Below are 22,633 nucleotides of genomic sequence, written 5' to 3'. Positions count from 1 at the left end.
GTTTCTTTGATGGGCTCCAGAAGATCCTTGTATTGCTTCCTCCTCCCCTGAGGGGTTCAAACGCTGTGATGTGTAGCCTTGAGCAGCATGGAATAAAAACACTGGCCGAGAGGTGGTTTTATAGGGTGAAGTGCATGTGGCTAATAAATGTTTGTGTTTGTGTGTCGGCCTATGTCTGTGCGGGTGTAAGAAAAGCTCTTGAACCTTAATATTAGACACAAATCTATCATGCCAGTCCTGATTAAGAGTATTGCCTCCAAAAAGGTTTAGTTTACACAACCCAAAAATTGGCATTCTCTAGTTTTCATTAATTAGATGTTTCATTCCTTTAGTAATTATTTTTTAATTTAATTCACAGTGAGCCCATCTGTCCCAACTTCTGGGCTGTCTCTATGAAAGGAGCTCAAAAATTGGGGCCCTCATCTCCTTGGCTGCATTTCTCCACAATTGTGCATTAGACAGTATCAATAATCACAATGAAAATGATCTCAAACAATGTTGTGTTAAGAAGTTTTTGATGCTTGAACCAAACTAAAGTCAAAGGAGAATATATTTTTTCAGGAACTGTCACATGCAGGTTGGGCAAAAAGCCTTCTATCATAGACTCCTCAGGTCATCTCAGTGTCCTCACAATGGTAGAGGTCCTTATAGATGCCGATCCACTATCCAATCTGAAAAACAATTAATTTGGGGCATACTAACTCCTTAATCTAGGGGAAAATATCATGAAGTCTACTGTATGAGATGTGATCCATAATCAACCAGGGTAAAACTAACATGAATATTCAGACCTTTTGATTTGGGGGAAAAAAAGGTTATGGTGCAGGCCGAGGGAGCTATGCTGTGCTGAACCACTTCGGATTCAGTCTTCATTCAAAATCGCAGATTATAATACACGAGCATCATAAGCACTAAGAAAATGCACAATTTCTACCAATGCTTCCAGCAAGCCTGGCACAACCGGTAGGTCTGCACAGACGCTCTCAGACATGGGCATCACTTGGGCATCATTTTACATCACATGGACCCCAGGCTTAATATATTGATTGGATGTATCACATCAATGTAAAAGATATTTCTGATTCCACAGCTAGAGCCACAGATTAATATTCTCTGTAAATCATCACTAGCCTTTCTCCAAGAGTTCAAACTTAACCACATCTTTATTGTAGTAAAAGAATACTGTAGATTTGTGACACAGTTGTGAAGGTTTTAAGCACATTGATTACCATACCTTGTGGGAATTTAATAAAGATACATTTCTGCCTGGATTTAGATGGGGTTTAGAAGACTGTCCCGGTTTAAGTTCCTTGAATGCCATTCTCCATTACGAAACACAGGAAAGATCCTTAGTAAGCAATTCTGAATGAGAATCAGCTGATAGCCCCCATTTAGTTGTTGTTTAAAAGGAAAACCACCATTTACCAATTTGGGGTTGAATAAAGTTAAGGATCAGGGTCTGTCTGTCTGTCTGTCTGTCTCTCTCTCTCTCTCTCTCACACACACACACACACACACACACACACACACACACACACAGAGTCACTTGAAGATAAACAAAGCAGCCACTCATCAGCAGCAAATGGAATGATGGAACCACACCCAGAACTTCTGCCTGGAACCTTCTCCCTGTAAACCACCAATTAGCTGACTCACTTGAGACCAAACCCACCAATCAGACATCAAAGACACTTCCTGGTGCATTGGAAGAGGAAAACAACCCCACATTATCCAGAGGGACTTGAGCTCCCTCTGCATGGCTACAAGGCTACAGCTGTCAGCATACTTTGTTCTGACAAAAGCCAGTTGCAAGTGTTGAGATACTAAGCCCTTGTTTTTTTCCCTCAGTGCTCACCTCTTTGTAATCCCTATCTTTTTTTGTAAAATAGTGCAGTTGAGTTGTTTTTACTTTAAAAGTGCAATCAAATGTTAATTTCACCTCAAGTTCTTATATATATATAACTCTGTGTGTCTCTGTCCGCAGGCCCACAGAGCTGTTCCGCAGCTGTAATGTCCAGTCAGACCAGGGAGCCATGAACGACATCAAGCTGTGGTCCAATGGAACGATCAAGATGCCGTTCATGAACATCCCCGTGCTGGACATCAGGAAATGTCTCCCGGACATGTGGAAGGCTGTAGCCTGTTCCCTGCAGATAAAACCCTGCCACAGCAAGTTCAGAGGGAGTGTCATATGCAAGTAGGTGTACTACCATTCAACATGCATTCTACACTTTACTTAAATAGATGTAAACAGTTTTCTAGGCTCATCGAGCTTTCGAAACGCTATACACTATACTACTAAGCCACATTCATACAGCACCACTGTGCTTTTATTTTTTGCATCACCCATTCAAACTCTGCCGGCACAACAATGTCAGTGGCAATTTAGGGTTGAGTGTCTTGCCCAAGGACACTCTGATCGGGTAACGAACCAGTGACCCCCAATCAGCCAGCCGCCCATTATTATTCCTACACAAAAAACTCTCAAGTGGCCAAGGCCTATAGTTTCCTAAGTGGCAGAGAGAACTAGACCTATGGCTTGTATTAGCAACAGGCTTTTATTTTTGTCAAAACAAGACATTCTTACTAGCAGCAACAACAATTGGAATGAAATGTGAATTTTAATGGACTTGCTGTAGTGATATTACTTATAATAACTTCTGTCTCAACTGTGCTTTATTTTTGTCTTTAATTTCTCATATTCACTTAGTTACAGGTTGAATACAGCCTTTGCTCTGTCATCATTTTCACCGCATCAATGCACAGTATAAAGTCATGGAAACAATAGATGAGAACATGAATTTTTCTGCCTGGGGTTTGGAGGCCCTGTCCTACTTTCAGGACCTGCTCTGTCGTGCCCGGAGTGTGTGTGTGTGTGTGTGTGTGAGTTCTCTTTACCCCTTAGGCTACGGTGTATAAATGTCTTGTTCGCTCATTTGTCAGACACAGACTTCCTCTCAGGTTTTAATCTTCCACTTGTATTGAATGACATAACACCATCACGCATGCAGCCACGGGGTGTGTGTGTTGGCAGACCCTCTCGTTTTGTCATCATACAATGACACGTGACCGCTTTCTGCTTTGTAAATCACTGTTATACTGTACGTTCATGTTCACTCTGTGCTTATGTTCTGTTATTATCTGTCCCCAGATCAGACTGTGTGGACATCCTGACCCAGTGTGGGGACAGGAAACGTTTCCATGAAGGACAAACACCAGAGAGGATCTGTGAACTGATTTCACCAATTGATGACCCTGAACGCTGCATCCCCCTCCACAGATACCTCAGTGAGTCACCTCAGTGGAGGACATATTTTTCAGACCTGAAATCTCTGAGTCTCACAGTGAAAAGCAGCAGTATTTCTTTCCTGTAAAAGGACTCAGTTATAGATGGAAATGCCATGCAGGGGTGTAACTAGGAAAAGAAACGCATTAAAACATTTCGATTTGCACTTCTTTATCTGTACTACTCTTAGTCCTTGGCTCATACTCATTCAGCCTGATCTGTAAGTAAATAGATATGCGACCACTAGAGGGCAGTGGAACACAGAAGCTGAGAAGCTGACTGACACAACACTTCATCTGAAGCTGTTATGGTTATTATTTTATTAAAAATAAAAAAAAATATTTGTACATTCAACACACACACACGATAAAACATTATCATATAATTTGAATCGCGATTCTGGCCACCTGACAAGGATCAGTTCACTGCTTTTGATTGACACATCATGTGCCATCATGAAGTTGATATATAAAGCTTATAGTGAAACATCTCATCATCTAGTATAGATTGCATGTACAATTTGATTCTGACATTCACGGTCTCCTCAGGATGAACTGTGACACCTGCAAAATAAATAATAGTAAAGCAGAAATTATGAACGTGTCCATCCTGATAAGACTCCATGCCTCACATCAGCATCAGCATGTTAACAAGCACACAATCGCAAGGAAAACATGTGATTTAAGCAGCATGTTCACCATCCTAATTCAGCATGTTAGCATGCTGACATTTTGCTCAAAGCACCACTGTAACCACAGAGGGCTGCCAGTACAGCTATAGTCTATATTCTCTCCTAGTGTTGTTAATTGTTGGGCTTAGATGTCAAGTTATTTCAAGGCGAAAATCTGAATTGTCAAACATTGTCTGAAGTCACTGGTGTTCACATGTTAGTTGAGTAGCATATATTTTTGTATTTGTGTGCCAAAGCATTCATTCATTAGCTAAAGCTTTATTTTGAGGGTCGCTGGGGGACTGAAGCCAGTCCCAGCTGAGATGGGGCAAGAGGCAGGGTTACACCTTTGACAGGTCACCAGCCTATCACAAGGCAGACATTCATCAACAGTCATTCACTCTCACATTCACACCTATGGTTAAATAAGAGTCTACAATTACCCTAATACCTAACATCAGTTCATTGTTATGAGGTGTCAAGCCACTTTACATAGTAAGGTTGAGACCTCAAAATGAAATGTCTTCTTAGAAGATAGATAGAAGATACTGTCCAATCGTGTTTAATCCCATTTTACCTTCCCTTTCCTTCACCCCTACTCACTCAAACACTTTATCCAGCCCCCAGTTCCCTTGGCAACAACATTGTTGAGGAGGTTATCCATCCATGCAACCCCAACCCCTGCCCCAGCAACCACTTGTGCCAGGTCAACAGGAAGGGTTGCCTTGATGAACTCAACTGTCAGCCATTCCTCTGTGTACCAGGTACTACCAACCATTGCTATAGATCAGCAACTTAACTACGTAAAGCTGTGGCATTGCAGTCATTTTGTATGTGTGTGTGTGTGTTCTCAGGCTGTAAACTGGGTGAAGCCTCCGAGTTCCTTGTGCAGCTGGACGCGCGTATCCAGGTGCCAACTCGCGCTGGTCCTGCTGGGTGCTATGAAGTGTGCAGCTGTGGTCCCAGTGGGCGTCTGGAGAACTGTGTGGAGACGCCCTGTGTGGACATCAACAAGCCCTGCATCGTCGGAGGACAGAGGAAGAGTAAGACCTCTTTCATGTCACTCTTATTGTTGTTTGGATTTTTTTCGAGGTAAAAAGTCTAATTACAGCCTTAGATGTTGAAATGTTTATTAATTCTATGGTGATATAAAAAAAAATACTCATTAACTTTTATGACCTAAATCTGCCCACTGAATGTCATTGAGATCGTTTTGATGAAGGAAAGGCCAGTGTTGTGACATATCTCAAAGACTCCTCTTGTATTCCTCATGACTATCAGTCATTAGACTCATCACTTCTTGTTGAGAGGGGAATTAAATTTGGTATAATAAGTATAATTAATTTTCAGCATCTAAATACGAGCAGTGTGGCATTCCTCTCTTCATGGCATGTAGTGGATGATTGGTAGAAGTATAACTTTGATACCAGAGACCCTCTCATGTCAGCCATCTGTGCTGGGTGGCCTGTCTGACAGTTGGGAGCTGTGGTGACCTCTCAGTTTCGAGACAGCATTTAGAATGTGCCTTATTTTCTTTACACTTTAAGAACTACTTTTCTTTCAAATGGCTTTTATTTGCATTGCAAATGACCCACACATTCTGTTGGTTTATTAAATTACCTCCACTTTTTTAGGTTCATGCAGCTCTAAATGCTGAGCTTGAGCATCAGCTGCTGTTGCTAGGGCAGCAAAGGAGCCAATCAGAGGCATCGATTGGAGCTCGTGAAAAATTCACACTTTGATGTTTGCAGCTGGGAACAAAACATGAATGCCAAAAATGTGTCCAAAATAACACAGTATTGAAAACTGAATTCCTTTAGCTGCTATATTGCACATCACAGAATTGTAAAGCAATACTATGAAACTTATACTGTGCCCTTTGCAGCCACATGTAGTGATGAATCCTGTTGTGTCAAAGCGATTACGTGGTTTTCATTTTGAGAAAAAACATAACCAATCAATCTTTTGATGACAGCCCTCACTGTGCAGTCCAACTAATCTAACCAAAACACAAAAGAATGGTGGATATTACCCATGACCTCCTGCTTCCTGAACCTTCAAAGGTGCTGCTGTAACAATTATTTATAACTCTGTTTCGATTTTTTCATATTTTAAATGTTTCCTGGCTGAATGTTGGAGATAAATGCTGGTTTTCACTTCTACATCTCTTTAACTGATTTGTAGTTCAGCATTACTCTTGACTCGCTGGCAGATATGAACTTCTCACAGGAGATTGTACCCACTCACCGAAGTTAGACAATGCAAAAGGGAGAGGAGTGGGAATCAAAGCTGCATAAATTCTCACTATTCCAGTGTACCATCAAACTCATTTTAAAGCTGTTTAAGGCAAGAAAAACATCTCAAAAAAGCTCAGTGATTAGTTTTTCTCACATTATTTAATGGTGCAACCCGGGTGTATAAATCACCACTGCAAAGCTAGTTTATATCCATTAATACAAATGTATTGATGGATCTAGAAACAGCTGTTCCGACACAAACCAGGTTGCTTTAATCTGCTTATTTCAAGCTCAAATCTTTGGTTGTTAATATGTCTAAATGTCATGGCTGACTTAAATTGTTCTTCCTGAACCATGCAGCTAAGTGATCTACCCATCCACAGTGCCAGACATTGCATAGCATAGCGTTATCAACAAAAGCTGAATTTAAACTGTCGGCTGCAGCCTCAATCTGAGACCTGGCTATCCTCAAAGAAAAATTGTTGTCGGAAGCCAGGAGTCTTATCAGTCATCAGACTCCTCTGCCAAACTAATGACATGAGACACCACAGAAATTAATTTACAGATGATTCTAGTGGAGATGAATAAGTTGTGGTTCTTTTCAAATGAGGCACCGAAGATCAAAATGTCCTCTAAGGTGGTGTCTGAGGTGGAATGGTATTATGTGTGCCACAGACCGTGTCAGTGACTTCTGTCAGCAGCACCTGGATCAGAGCAGAAAGCCCTTTAAGGATTTCACAGACTTTAAATCTATGCAGTCACATTTTTAGAAAACAGAAAAATAACTTCTTAGAGGCAGCTGCACAGATGAGACCACTGATCACTTTGCATTCATATATTACCGAAGTCAACTTGATCAATATTTGTAAATTAAAAGTTATTAATTAAGAGTCGGTTTGCATACATTTTCAGGATTAAACTCCACATTATTATAATTTTAGTTGGAATTTGAGAAAGGTAAAGAGCCAGGCAGAATGAAGCAGGTTTACAGACTGTTGAGTAAAATCCTCCCCCCTGTTAGAAACAGTAGGAATTAAAACAACATATTGACAAACTGTGGTCACAGAAAAACCTTTAACATATTAAGATGGGTAGTATCAACTGTTCAGTTGTGGATTAGTCATGAGACATTTGTTGACTATATAAATATAATAACAGAAATGTATTGTCATTGGATAAACCCCTTGAGGTTTATCATCTTGTTTTTGAGGGGCTCCCATGCACTTACAGATGGGAAACAGAACAGCACAAGGGTAATCACATAACACAACAGTTACAAAACATACAACAAAGAAGAGAACAAAGTAAGGAGAGAAAGAACAAATGACAAAAGTTACAAATTAAACTAGATACAAATCTATGAATAAATAAGGAATAAGAGAAGTAAAAGAAATGATGAAAATCACCATGTCACTAAGCTCTAGGAACCTTTTGCAGAGAAAAAACTTGGTAAAGTAAAACCTGTAAGATGAATTTTAGGGGGTTATTATGGTATTCATGCAGCAAGGTTTTCCTAATAACGCCGGGGGGGTTAAGAGATTATACAGCATTCATGCTATATGGAATGGGTGTTATAGATTGGAAAGATTCTCATTCATTATCTGACAACTCAGTTAGGTTTTTCTTACAGAGTTGACGAATCATGAGTCATCCATATTTATGTGCTTATGTGTCTCTTTTGTATTGTTAAGATTCCAGTCAGAGCTTTTAGAAAAACATTAGTTTCCTACTCTGCAACCTGGATGTTGACACCAAGGCTTTTTTCACTGCCCAATTAACATCAATATAAATAAGTGAGAACAGAAGGTGCAAGGACTCAAAAAGCTGCAGAAGGAATTAGACAGCAATCTGTATTAGAGGCATTCCTGTGTGAAAAGAGATCACATTGTGAATATATAACAGTTTTGCTTTCACAGGGTAAAGGAACAGACAGTTCTGGCTGCTCGATACATGTGAGCTTGTTGAAACTGGATTATTGGCGATTTCTGACACTGTTTTCATCATCACAGCAAAATGAAAAGGATAGTCCTCTAAAGGTGTAATATGTCAAATGTATATGTCTTTTACTTATCGATTATTTACATGATATGCATTTTCCAGCAATTTTCAAAGGTAGATACATTTTCAGTTTGGTCACCTGTCAACGGCGCGTATCTCGCTTTATCAGATAAAATTCAATTGAAAACAGGATAGAAATTGAGAGACCCCTACTGGCAGAAAATGACATGGTCCAAGTGAGAGCCTCTGGATTATCTGCGCACCTTCAGTCAAGTCAACATGAACAGGAGTCAGGAGAATCCAATGTGAAAACACAGCAACAGCCCTCCCCCTGGATTAACCACGAGAGAGTGGTGGGGTTGATTGGTGCTTCTAACACGCGACAGACACAAAAATGAAAAAAAAAAAACCAGAAAAGAAACAAATATCTCCTGATGAAAAAGCGGTGCCACACACAAAGAGAATACACAATGACGGAGATGTCTAGAGAGTTTGGGGCGATACGAGCCGACGCCGGTGTCTGTGTGTTGTAAAGAAAATGACGTGATCTCTGCAGCAGAATGAATGCGTTACTTACTTCCTCTGTCTAATGCACCTGGCTTCTTCACCTCTTGCCTGAATAAAGCGGAGGATAAGTTGCTGTTGTGAATTCGTATGCACGGAGAATCTCCTGCTGCGTTGTGCATATGTGAAAGGCAAACTGCAGGTAAACTATGGAGCCAATTCTCTGGATTTTATCCACAGTTCATGTCTTGAACCGGCTTTAGATTTAGACATTTGGAATGGAGGAGCAGGTGATCAAACTATCAACCCTCAGTTTAGGGAATTATCTGCTCGTCCTCCTGAGCCACAGACAAGGCAAATCGTAAGAGGATAAACCATAAAATGGATATGATAAAATAAATAGGAATAGCCATGTCCAAGAGCATTCACAAAAAGAAGAAAATAGAGAGATTTAAAAGAAGCTCGAGTCTAGGTTTAGTAGACTTACATAATGCTGGGGCTTTAAAAGCAAATAGCAATTTCCACCCTAAGCTGTGACCTGAGATTTGCCAGCAGGGAATTTGAGAGGTATTTAAAAGAAAGATATTTCTAAAACCGATAAGAAATCTAAGTGTGGGGAGGCAAGTACACAAGTGTTGTGGTCCTGCCTCTTTGCTGAGCAGCAGCGTTTTGTTTCAGCTGGTGATGGTGGAGGAAGCCCTGGCTGACACCATTAAAAGAATCAACGGGAGAAGAGATAAGAGCATGTGCAGCTTTTTGTAAAGCAGCAGTTGATAAATGGTCGTGTCTCGGATCAAAATGGATGGTGCTGTGCATGCACGCTGACCCACCTCTCTGCATGGTTCATTTTCTGTTATAACCACTGTGTGTCATTTTAAAGGCCTTTAAATGGGGGTGTTTGAAATGGTTAGTTGAGAGGTTTCGTGTAGCCTGTATTTAGCCTGAGAGGTAAAACCCAGGGCAAAATTAGCTTAGGGAAACAGTTTTTTCTTTTTAATTTGAATCAGTTCTCTTCTCACTTACTTAAGTTTGAAGTGCATTGCCAGCTGAATTATATCATCAACAAGCATGAGCACTCCTTCATTGATAATTATTTATAAAGAACATTCCAAGTGTTAAGTGCAGACAGCATAAGAGCACACAGCCCATTTCTTACATTCCATGAGCCAAATGCATTTAGTTAGATTTCCTCTTCAATGGCAGCAGGGTATATATTATATACTGTGGAGTGTGGACTAAATAAGAAAAAGAAAAAAAAAAGTTAACTTTATCTGCAAGAGAAATAGTTGGGGTGTGGATTTTTCTCTGGGTGCAAATATTCCCAAGGCTCATCAAGATTTTTAAGATCTGTAAAGATAAGATATATGAATTTTTAATGAATGGAAGAACAGCCAGCAGGATATTAATGGTAGTAATAAATCACTGCTTCCGTGTAGGAATGTATAGATTAATGATCATTCTTGACACCAATAACAAGCAATAAGTCAAATACTATTTTACACATTCAAAACACACAATCCATCACTCAGTATAAGATGACTCACTCCTCTTTACCTGAACGCTGTCAAAGTCCATCACTCGTCTACAGCTGCTCACCACAATGAGAGATGCGGCTCTTTTTAGACTCATCACTAACAACTGGGTGTGGTTCAACAATGGGATGGTAATGTGTACCTCAGAGATTGTGCCATGTGATAATGATAACAACAACAACAATAATAATAGAGGTGTATTGCTGTGATACCAGAAAAAAAGAAAAACCCAACTGGAAATGTTTCCAGTTATAATGTGAACATTCATCACATTATAATTAGAAAAGTTTGTTATAATGTGAAAAGTGTAAGCTTATATAATGTGAAGAGTTTTCAGTTATCATATCATTAGGTCTCTGGTAGAGGTGCACTCCCCATTATACGCATTGCCGCTGGCTGAGATGCACTACAGTTAAATTCCATGATGTCTTCCGTTCCCCTCCAGCAGATCGATGAGAAATAAAGTTACTTCCAGAGGGTCGGACTTTCCCTTCTCTACCGCCCCATGCATTTTAAGATCCTCCATAGTGTGTGCATACTTATCACAATGTTATCCACCCTCTCAATAACAGCAACATCTCGCCATGTCTCAACCAACGCATACAGTGGAACTCAATCAAATCGTGCAAATGTTCCTCTTTTCCTCTGCTTGCCGCACATCTCGTCATATTAGGTTTTAAAATTTACCTTTTCACGATAACTTTAGATTTTTTTACATTATAACATTAAACTTTTCATGTTATAGCATCAAAAGGAATGTTTTTTTGTATTTTTCTAGTGTGACATAGAAAAGAATAAGAATGAAAAAAGAAATAAGAAAATAAAACATTCTTAAAGGTCCAGTGTGTAAGATTTAGATGAAAGGGATCTATTGGCAGAAATGTAATGTAAAATAATCCTCATGATGTTTTCATTAGGTCGATTCATCTAAATTGTATGAATTGTAGTTTTCTATACCCCAGAAAAGGTCCTTTATATTTAAATACTTTATATTTACATTGAGGGGACCCTCTCTACGGAGGCCTCCATGTTTTTTACATTAGTCCAGACTGGACAAACTAAACACCTTTTGAGTTTTTATGACAACTGAAGCTACCACAGTTTCTTTTTCATGTTTAGAAGGAGAGGGTGAGGTGAGGGGTGTTCAGCTGCAACATGCAACTTCACCACTAGATATCACAAAATTCTACACACTGTACCTTTAAATGATTAAAAAAATTAAATGAATGCCTTGCTAGCTCCAGTCATTGCTACCTGCTCTAAACATTAGTTGTACATGTAAACACCACACAGTAAATGTCACATCTTGATATATTTGAAGGTAAACCATGTTTTTTTGTGTCTTGTGTATGTCACCTCCAGGCCATGGGACATCTTTCAAGATTGACTGTCACACTTGTTCCTGCTTCGCTGGCAACACCATCTGCTCCACCAGAGAATGTCTCCGCTTCGGCAACTCGGACGAGGACAGACTACACTTTACGGGTCCGTCTGTGTAATGGTTTAAATAGATGTTGTGGTCATTTCACTTAATAAGTCCACCAGTTGAAGGATCTAGAAAATGAAAAATTGCTCAATGACATCATTGTCTTTGTTATGCACAGTTACCATGGTTACAGATGTCTTTTGTGAGGTTAGTGGGAAAGGCAACAGTTTTCTTGCACACAGTAGTAAATAGCTGGCTGTGATTAGTCCGCTGTGATTGAGGAGTCATCCACTAACCAGAAGGTTGGTCGGTCGATCAGTTCCTCCAGTCTGCGTTCCTGTGCCAACAGTGTGTGAATGCTGGGCATTGTGAGACTGGAAAAGCCGCACAGGTAGTATATAGAAGTATATTTACAAAAAATGTTAAATACAGTTATCATTCATCTACAGAAAAACTGTGAAAACTATGGGATCACATGATTACAGTGTGTCCCAGTCAACCTGTCCATTCATTTCATGGAAGGAATTCATTATTTCCTCCTTCATAATGGCATCTATTGCACTTCTGTCCATCCTGGGAGAGGGATCCCTCACATGTGGCTCTCTCTGAGGTTACTACGTTCTTTTTTTCCCCTGTTAAAAGGGTTCTTTGGTAGTTTTTTGCTTACTCTTGTTGAGGGCAGAGGATGTCACACCTTGTTAAATGTGATTTTTTTGAATATGGGCTATAAAAAAACATTTGATTGATTGATTGATAATAATCGTTATCTCCCCCTCTCTCTCCCACAGGTCTTCCCTGTAGTTGTCCGGACCGCTTCATCCCAGTGTGTGCCTCTAATGGGCGGACCTACCCCTCTGCCTGTGTGGCTCGCTGTATGGGATTCAAGGACCATCAGTTTGTCTTTGGCCAGTGCCACCTGAGTAACCCCTGTGCTGACAAACCATGCCAGAGAAATCAGAGGTGGGTTCTGCTGCACATTTCCCCCTCCTTTTCTTTTCTCTCTTTCCCCCTCCATCTCTTCTTCTGCGACTGTGATTCACAGTATGTTGCTCTTTCACGTGGCTGTTGTAATTCAGCATAACAGGCCACAATACCACTATCACAACCATTTCATTCCCGAATCATCATAACACCCTGGACTCTACCCATTAATGCTGAGCCCTCACCAGTATTGTTTTGTAGGATCATCCACCTTGACAGAAATATGCATCTAAGGAAACATCAATGATTATCATTTTTATTTACAAAGTGAATTGTTAGTAGTATTCACAGACCAATGGGATTAGAATGTTTCTCTTAATTATGTATTAAGCTCAACTTCAGAAAAACCTGTATTAACCCATAGGCCTTTAATTGTAATTGCCTTTCAAACAAAGGTTTATAGTCACACTCAGAAACAATAGTGAAATCTGAAGTGGCATGCTCAAGATTGGTGAAAAATGCAACGAATAAAAAACTCTTTAAAGGTTAAAGATGATAAATGACACATCTAAAATGAAGACATGTCAAAAGTTCAATTCACTCATCATTATTTTAAACCTAATTAACGTTCTGTATCTCCTTGTTTTCTGATATTCTCCTGTTGTTATCGCAGTAAATTCAGTAACAGACATGTCATAGTCTCCACTCTACTTCTCCCTCTTTGTCTTCTCTTTAAACCTGTAATCAATCACTGATTTAAAGTTAACTCCTTGAAACTCAACACTTCTGCACAAGTTTCACATAAAATTCTTTGAACAGCTCAAAAAGCATAATCCCTCACGGACTAACCCCACAGGGAACCCTTAAAGGGAGAGTTTGGTATCCTTAGTGGAGAAGTGGAATATTGTTGTTTGCATGTGCATTCTCTGCATGTGCACAAGATTTAAAACACACACACACTAAAACAATGCTTTATACCTCAATTAGTGTCCAAGTTGGACACATTTAATTTACAACATCTGCACAGGGTTTAATATTTTTTACAGCAGTGTAACACCAATCACAAATGTGGTTTAAAATTAACAGGAATAAGTATTATAGCACAGTTGCTCTGATGCAGGTATGTGTAGGTAATTCCCTGCCCTACATTAATGATCTTCCTGTATCTGTTCATGTCAGCTGCATTCTGCTATTGCACATAATGATTACACTGGACTCAGGCTAGTGCCATGTTCACATGAGTGAAGGGTAATTCCCCACAAGTTGAACGCACCATAATGTCATAAATTATGCAGCATTGCTACAGTATGTGAATTCCTCAGCTCTCTGCCTTTTCCTTCCTTTGTGCTGTAATCTTACATTTTCACATTTTACTGGTTACATTTGCACTACAAAGCTTTTCTAAGCAGCAAAAGACAATGTAAAATATATTTGTCCAAATAATGAGCTGCAGACTGAGAAGATAACGCAGGTTGATTGGAGGATTGTGGCACTTCATTAAATATTAGAGTGAGCTAATGTATCATATGCAGAGTCATCAAATGCTAATGGACATATATATGTCTGTGTGTTTGTGTGCATATATCCAGAATTAAATTAAATGTAGAGCATCCCATTGCAGACTTTGCTGACATGCTTCCCTGGATGTGTCCTTAAGTATCCAAGAATGGCAACGACTGAAAATGAACTATGGCTGACTCATCTGTCAGGGAGCTAACAGGGCAGTTATCCTCTCTATACATAATAAGGTCATATGATGATTCTTATGATGCTGGTTCTTTTGACATTCTACAAAAGAAAAGTGACTGAGATCCTGAAAAAAGACTTTTTTTTTTACTTTTGGAGAAACTGCTCATTTTCATTTCCACCCTCTGCTCCACATCATCCAAGGTATTCAGAGAATGTATCTGCTCCAAACACAAGCCAATCTATCAATTAATCAATCAATCAGTTTATGATTTATTAGACAATATTACCAATGTATATTCACAAATCAGTTCACCTCATTGGTAACATCAGAGGTAACATCAGAAACTTTGATAATCCCAAATAAGGCAGTGTTAAAAAACCTTTGCTCATTACTGTGTTTTCTTTAAATTATCGACTCTGACAGCAGCAGAGGTAATCAGAAATTGTTATTTCAAAGAGAACTCCTGTGCAGTATTCATTCATAACACCCACACCAACTCTGCCGCTGTCAAGGATCTTGTAGAAAGTTTCTGTTTTAAAGTTAGGAATGTTGCTGGTGCCATTTCCCCAATGAAGATCAGGTAAGAAAAAAGCTCCATGGATGAATTTCACATTGCTGAGAAAAGAGAGTGTAGGCAGTGAACAACTAAACTCCAGGTTCATTATAACAACTGTGAAGAGAAACTTTGCAACTAAACTTTGCATCTATAAGTGATACAAAAAAGTGTAAGACAGTCCTATACTTTCCTGAACATCAATTAAAATTACAATAACTCTCATGCAGTGTCATTGACAGAAAGATTATACGAAAACAAAAAACATTCTTTTGCACTACTCCTAAATGTTTTTTTGTACTGTTTGCAAATATGGTTATTCTATATGTAGTTATTTGCCGATGCTGCTACTATCTTTGTTAATTCTATATTTCGATGTATTTTTATTTACGTATATATATAAATGTATATATAGATATCTTGGAGAGAGAAGCATCTTTTAATTTCATTGTACCTGAGTATGGTGATGATAGAGATACTGGAATCTTGAAACTTTGATTTTAAATCTTGTAATCCCTCAGGCTCAGTAGAGATAATTCCATAACATCTTCCCTCCTCTATTGTTAACCAAGTCATTCTAAGGACAAAACAAAACGGCTACTTTTAGTTTCTAAGCTCCACACCTCCTTCCAGAATAGCTGTGGTCTGACAGCTCAAATAAGGAAAGGCCCGGATAGCAAACGGATGTGGCCACTTCAGGTAATGATGCAACACTTCTGGCCTTCTTATGGACATGGACAAAATGGATATGAACCTGAATCTGCCCATGGGGTGAATTGTGAATATGGCCCAAGTAGCAAAAAACTAATATGCTGAATATGTGGTATTGCTATGGCTTGCTTGTGGCCGAGGTCTGGCAAAAAGGACCATACCGCCCAAATGCCATCAGTCCACGCTGCATGTGGGCTGGATGTGGGATGTTGTGGGATGTGTTGCAGTCTATGATTAACATATTAACTTCTGAGTAACATTAGACATATTTTCTTAAGTGCTTGCTTTTACTTTTGTTTCCATTTGTATTGTCTTTTAAAAGCATTTTTAATGGTTTCTCAGTGTCTTATTTTTAAATGTTATTTTCTCTATTCAAGTAGGACAGGATGCCATATGTAATCAAATTAAAAATATTGGTCATTAGTTGACTCATTTAACTACATTCTGTCTAGCTTTCCTATGTTTAACATTATAAGATATAGTTCCTAAATCCCAGAGCTGCTTAACAAGGAGACATCTGGTTACACAGGAGGGGGGTCAAATGTCGGTCTTCAGAACAGAGAATATTCACGTGTACTTTATGATCTCATTAAAACAATGTGTGCAGTGGAGATAACGTCACATAGATGATGTCCCTCTCCCCCCCTCCCTCAGACATACAAACATGTAGCACCGTCCCTGTCTCACTCTCACTCCCTCACTCTTGCCCATTACTTCTCCCTCTCTTCATTTTCTCTTCTGATTTGGTCATATTTAATTTCCTGCCTGGTCTTTTCTCACTGCTACCAGTTTGTCTGTGCTCCTTACGCAGCTAACCTGAGCTTCACCTGATGCTCAGCCGTCTTTGCTGCAATTTAGGAGGTGTGCATTCATTTATAACAGCAGAAAACCCACACATGTTATAGGTGTCCACTTAAGCTATCTGCTTACTGAACATAAATCCACACAGTGCAACCGATCACCATCCAAAATATTCAATGAGCATTGTATATTGTCGAACAGCCGAAGACAAAAAATCTGTGTTTTACTTTTCTTATTCTAAATGTTTACACACACAAAAAACCCAGTAACACTCACACACACATTCACACAGGCAGATTTAGTTCCTTCACTTACGGCCCATGATGACATCTGTTGTCCTTCAGCGCAAACTTCCATAAACTCTCTTTGTTCAGAGCCTGAACATGCATGGAGGTATCTCCACACACAAGCAAACACACACTCACATATAGTCACAAACACACACACACCTTTGTTGAAAGGGTAAACTGCAGTAAAAGTCAGCAAGCCAATTCCCATTTGCTGAACACCTGATTGGTGCCCAGCCTTGGAGACTTGTTGCTATGGTGATATAGCAGATTCGTGATGTGTTTTCTCCTGTTACTTTGCTCTTTTATTTCTGCTTTCTTAACCAAAATATAGTGTATAATATATGATGTTTTCCTCCTTCACTGGGTTTGTGTAATGATCAATAAATAAATCAAATTGTATTTGTATTGCCCATATTTGCAAATCTCAATTTGCCTCATAGGGCTTAAGATGTTGCAACATCCTCTGCCTTAACCCCTTAAGAGTGAGTTAAACTACCAAAAAAAAACTCTCTCGTGTTTGTAGTCTGAACCTCTCAGCTGGTCTCCTCTCCAAAAGATGAATGAATAAATGGAAATTCTGTCTGTATTTCCAGGTGCATCCCAAAGTTTCGTGTGTGTCTGAGTAATTCATCAAACTGCCCGCAGTACGAGTGCATTGGCCGGCCGGCGGCATGTGATAAGAACAGCGTGGAACCCGCTTGTGATACCGACGGCCTGGTCCACCCCAGTCTGTGCCACCTGCAGCAGGCTGGGAAAGCTCTGGCTTACATGGGCCACTGCCAGGTAGGTTACACTGGAGAGCAGGAGACAGTAAGGCTCAGGGGTTGTTGTGTTCCTCTGGTGAAGTGTAAATTGCTCAGCAAAGTGTTTACCTGCTGTTGCTGTTGGGATTTTTTTTTAAATTCATCTCTCTGGCAGGGAGCTAAACCATGTGCAGCCCTCACTGTTGTTAAAGCTAATTTGCACTCAACAGAGTGCAGTCCTCCATCAAAAAGTAATAATCCTCTCAGTTAGCTGTCACCTTCAGAGTCAACACAATATGGGGTAGAGGCCAGGGCGGTCACTGGAAGACATAGTAAGTATTGCCTGCTGGTGCCACTAAAAGGAAAGTTCTAAATCAAATAGTTTCAGTGTTAAGTGCACGTTTGCAGAGGGATGGTGGTGGTTATTTTGTCTTTGGGGGTTTTGGTCTGGCTGGTGCACAGCATACAGTATAAGTAGCATAGACACACTATATTTTCGCCACCAAACATTTTATTAGACTGAAAGAGGCAACGTGTCAGCCCAACTACCTTATTTCTTGATAAAGTTTTGTTATAAATATTTCATACTTTTATTCTATACTATATTTTATACATACTTCAGCATGCTGAATGGGGAAGACTGGGATCGTACCACCAGCCATCTGGTTAGGGGACATCCACTCTCACCCCTGAGCCATAGGGTCATAAGGATAAAGTTTAATGTTTTTAATAGTTGTCTGAACCTTCCTCCGGTGCCACCATCAGAACAAAACGTTTTTGAAATCTAATCGATGGATTCCCATAAAATATACTGAACCAATTCTTGCTCCTCAGAGGATGATCCCATTGTAGTTTGCATAAAGGCTCATAGTCAATAAAATAACCTAATAGCAGCAGACAGGAAATCATGGAAATGTGGAAATAAAGACGACTAAAAGACACGTGATGTGAAGAAAATATAAAGTATGAAATAGAATTCACTGTGTGTTTGCGTGTGTGTTTGCAGGATGCCTGCAGGAAGCGACAGGAAGTTTGCGGCCATAACGGTGAGACCTACAACACAGTGTGCGATGCCTTCTCTGACCGCGTGGCTGTGGACTACGAGGGCTCCTGCCACGCTGTGGGGGCTGTGTCTGACGTGGCCCCCGAGTCCGCCTGCAGTTTGATTCCCTGTCCACCTCTGTCGACTCCAGGCTGCCACCCTGTCACACCGCCCGGTGAGTAGAGCAAACACTCAGATAGAAAGGTTACAGGTATATTGGATGGACCATCCTCAGACAGGTTAAAGCTGTAGCATGAATATAAAACACAGCGTGACTTTTTCTTAAGACTGTACAGTGAAAACCCCTGACCTGTGACCTTTTCAGGAGCATGTTGTCCAATCTGTGCCAGTATGCTGCAGATCCTGTGGAGCAAAGAACAGATGAACACTTTCTCTAAGGTAGGGACTTATCTGACTGTTAAGTAGTCATTTATTCATGAATCATCCCTGACACTAAGTGTATTTACTCAGTTTAAACTCTCGCACTTAATGTATCTAGTGAGTTAGTAGTTAATTGTTGATGATGACACAAGGCCCAGACCCAATTGAATCCGAGTGTCCCTGTGTTTTTGTCTGATCTCCTTATAAAACATCACTCTGTGGTCACAGTGCCTTCATATGTTTGAGACCCATTTTCAAAGATACCCCCCAAAGCCTAAGGTTTTGCCCATGGCTGCCCAGTTGGTATAAATGTTGCCTACAACACAGGGGCTGGTTATTTAATGACATGTTTTGCACAATTTCTAGAAAGAAACTGTTAATATTGAAATAAAGTACAAGCACAGTTCTCTGGCATTCAGCCTAAAATATTCTGACTTGCTTTGATCAGTTATTTTAATTAACAATAAAACAGTCCAAGTAATAGTCAGAAGAACAGAGATGGTCAGACAGGTGAAATGCTGCACAGTAAATTAAAATCCCAGTTCACTTGTATGCCAACATAACGTTTGCTATAATTTGCCACGTCATAGCAGTGTAGCTCCATAGGTATTATCTTGAGACAAAAATTATTTACTTAACATTCTCTACGCGCCAATCAGAAGTGATTACCTTGTTCAACCTTTAACTGCAGTGTCGTCCCCTGAGCCTCCCTGAACGTGTGCCCAGCCTGTTAAAGGCCATCAGTGTCTAAACACCGACATGTTTGTAGCTAATAAGTCCCACTGGCACCTCACTCTGATCAGCTTAATTATACAACAAAGCTTTGGCTGTTAGTCAACTTGGCTGTAATCCTCAGCACAAGAGCATCATAGTAAGAGTCATCATTAAGCCTTTTGATACCGACAGAGCTGATTTAATCTGCAGCTGCTAAGATACATGACAATATGAGAGACTAATGCTGAGCCGGCTGAGAGCACCTCTGCACTGCAACAGGCTGCTTTAAAAATCATTCACATTTTTGTCGATGGAGGGTTGGGGCCATTGGCTCATGAAAAGGACCTCTTCTCCACTCCTCCACATCAAAAGCCCCGTTTCCACAGCAGGAACTTTCCCCTACAAAGTCAGAACCTTTGCAGGAACTCTGAGGATTTTCACAGACCAGCATCTGCACTACTATCTAGGGAAATCTTTTCGTCCCCCAAAATGTCCCTGTTCGGGGGGGGAGGTGTACTTTACTACGGCACAGCAATCTATAGTGTGGGGCTTGCAGTACTGAAGATGCCTGATTGGTATCTTACTCCTGTGTTTTCATTTCAGCGGATCAGTCTCCATAATAGCTCATTAAATCAGTTTGCTGATGTTAAGTCTATCATTTTAGGTGTTTTGAATACATCTCATTACTAGTCCTTGTCTCTTCTTGCGATCAGCACAATTTGAATCTCTCATGTTTACTGTTGCAGTGCTACTTTATTTATATATCGTGTTTTATACCTCAACTTGTCTAAAAAAATTAATGATCTGTGTTCTGTTTCAGGAACAGTTAACCATCATATTTAAACTCTTTCAGACTGGTTGTTATAATGAAACTTCTAATCTTCAGTTGTAGCAAAGTTTTTAGTCGCGAAGATACAATAAATAATGCTGCGTCTCAGTTAATAAAGATTTAATAATGTGTAACATTTAACTAGAGCAAAATCCCTGTATCAGTACAAGCTAGCATCAATTCCAAAAATGATAGTTTTAGAGGTAATAGAAAAGATATATCTATAACAATAAGAACAAATATTTCATATAGTCAAATAATAATCAAAAAATTGACTTTTTGTACTTTGTAAATTGAAGTTCTATTAAAAATGTATAATTTTCATTGATAATAGCAAAGCTTCAGGTCAGACATATCAACTGTACACCTCGAGTCTTCACTGTAAATGAGTCAGACGTTAGATTTGTCAGTTAGTTCAATTCGGAACACAACAATTATACACTTGTAAATATCTGGTAACAACTAATCTCTTACCAAGAACTAGATTTGATTTAGTCACGTGTTAATCACTTGTTGCACAATTTGCATTAGAAAGTTTTAAGTCATGTACATCTGGTTTAACCAGTCCCAGGCTTCGAAGAGAGAAGCATCCATGAGTTAGACAGTGCTGTAGCGGTGAAATGCTAAATCAGTGTATTACTCTGTTAACACAGGCTGGATTGTGGCTATTATTGCATTTCTTTGCCACAGGGTGGATTTGCTGTTTTCTAGCCTGCTTGCTGTAAATAATGCATTGACACAGTAATAGATCTTGGATTATACAGTATGTGTTGCAGCTGAAATAGTTGCTTGACACATGTGATTATTATGTTTTTTTATTTTATTTTAATCACTTTAAGCACACAGAACATACACATCTCACAAGGCCATAGCCAGTATGTTGATAAAGAGACTCAGACCCCCCTCAGTCTTTTAATCTTTATTTTATTGTTATTTAGATTCATCTTACTATTTAACTCCCTTCACACTGCCAGGAATTACATTCTTATTGGGAAACAATAAATTCCTTACTTGTTTGTTTTTTAGAATATATAATATACAAAGCCAACAAAATATGAATCTGTCTGTACAATTAATGTATTTATCCATAATATATTTACTGAAGTGCAATGTAAAGTTCTTGCAGGTTCATTAAACTCCAAAAATATCGAGATGAAACAATGAGGACATGACCTCAGTGTTGCTTGGAAATAAAATGGCACAGAAGAAATGATTGAGTTTGTTTGAAGAAGAGCTGGGAGTTTTTTCTCAAGTAGCAACAGATGCTGTGGCTTTATTCATGTGGTTGAATCATAATGTTCACTTAAAACACAATCTTAACTGCTGCATATTCAAATGAAAGCATAGAAGCAAAGTAATACAGCACCACAGTAATAAGGATAGAGATATCTGTACTGCTGTTACATTCTTATTATTATACTCTATTGCATCTGTACTTTATTAGATATTTTACTCCCTACTGGTCTCTAGATTTACTTACTTCTCTTTTTTTCATTTGCATTCGACACCATTTAGTCTTATTATCATTCCGACGTGTGGATGCAGGATACGTCTGATCTGATCCCCTGGGAGATGTTTGTCATGTTTGCTGCTCACTGAAATTCCAGCCTCCAAATATCAAAGGAATAGTCAAAACCCGGGGAGCCTGAGGAGATAAATGCCTCAGTTAAATCCTTCAAGCCACATTCACTTACTTTAGTCTTCCTCTCAGACATTCTGCAACACTCTACTGCTGCTAATTATTGCATTCTCCTCATGCATGATTAATGAGAAGATGAAAAACACAAAGCTGTTTACATTGAAATTAGAAAAATATTTGCTATATAAACATCTGTGCTTGCAGTAAATTCTCTTGCTGTCCGTTATGTCCCTGCTAATGTTTTAATGCTAATTGAATTGGTATTTCAAACAGTGGCAAACACATTTTTGAGACATATAATAATCAGCCAAATGAATGAAATAATATAGAGCCACTGTTGGTGGAAATACATTTAGAAGTAGTTTGAAGTAGACATTTTTAAGAGGAAAATAGTTTTTTTCATTAACAGTCAGGTTCCAAGTAATAGAAATGTCATAGTATTACTGTACATAGTATTAAATTATGACTGATGATATTCTTCTAATTTTAAACATTCAAATTCTTTCCCTCATAATATCAACATGGTATTTGGAAAATATCACAATTTAGGGACATGATATTATGGCATTTTTCCTCACAAAGTTACAACTATATTTTAATATTTAAATAAAGTCAAAAATTTACCTTAACAATAGCTCACACTTAAAAATAATGAATCAAGCTTTC

General features: G+C 39.2%; 1 protein-coding gene across 1 annotated transcript in view; it reads left to right on the top strand.

The window, feature by feature from the left end:
* Positions 1 to 22,633, top strand: part of reck (reversion-inducing-cysteine-rich protein with kazal motifs) — a 65,951-nt gene that overhangs the window by 34,107 nt on the left and 9,211 nt on the right. The window contains exons 11-19 of the mRNA XM_069512756.1: positions 1,985 to 2,197; positions 3,152 to 3,288; positions 4,577 to 4,720; positions 4,811 to 4,999; positions 11,590 to 11,712; positions 12,442 to 12,613; positions 17,213 to 17,402; positions 18,369 to 18,579; positions 18,730 to 18,803. Of these exons, the coding sequence (XP_069368857.1) occupies positions 1,985 to 2,197; positions 3,152 to 3,288; positions 4,577 to 4,720; positions 4,811 to 4,999; positions 11,590 to 11,712; positions 12,442 to 12,613; positions 17,213 to 17,402; positions 18,369 to 18,579; positions 18,730 to 18,803 (1,453 nt within the window). The remainder of the gene's footprint in view (positions 1 to 1,984; positions 2,198 to 3,151; positions 3,289 to 4,576; positions 4,721 to 4,810; positions 5,000 to 11,589; positions 11,713 to 12,441; positions 12,614 to 17,212; positions 17,403 to 18,368; positions 18,580 to 18,729; positions 18,804 to 22,633) is intronic.

Source organism: Paralichthys olivaceus, chromosome 17 (genome assembly GCF_024713975.1).
Source record: "Paralichthys olivaceus isolate ysfri-2021 chromosome 17, ASM2471397v2, whole genome shotgun sequence".
In the NCBI taxonomy this organism is placed as follows: Eukaryota; Metazoa; Chordata; class Actinopteri; order Pleuronectiformes; family Paralichthyidae; genus Paralichthys; species Paralichthys olivaceus.
This window is presented reverse-complemented; position numbering and strand designations above follow the sequence as displayed.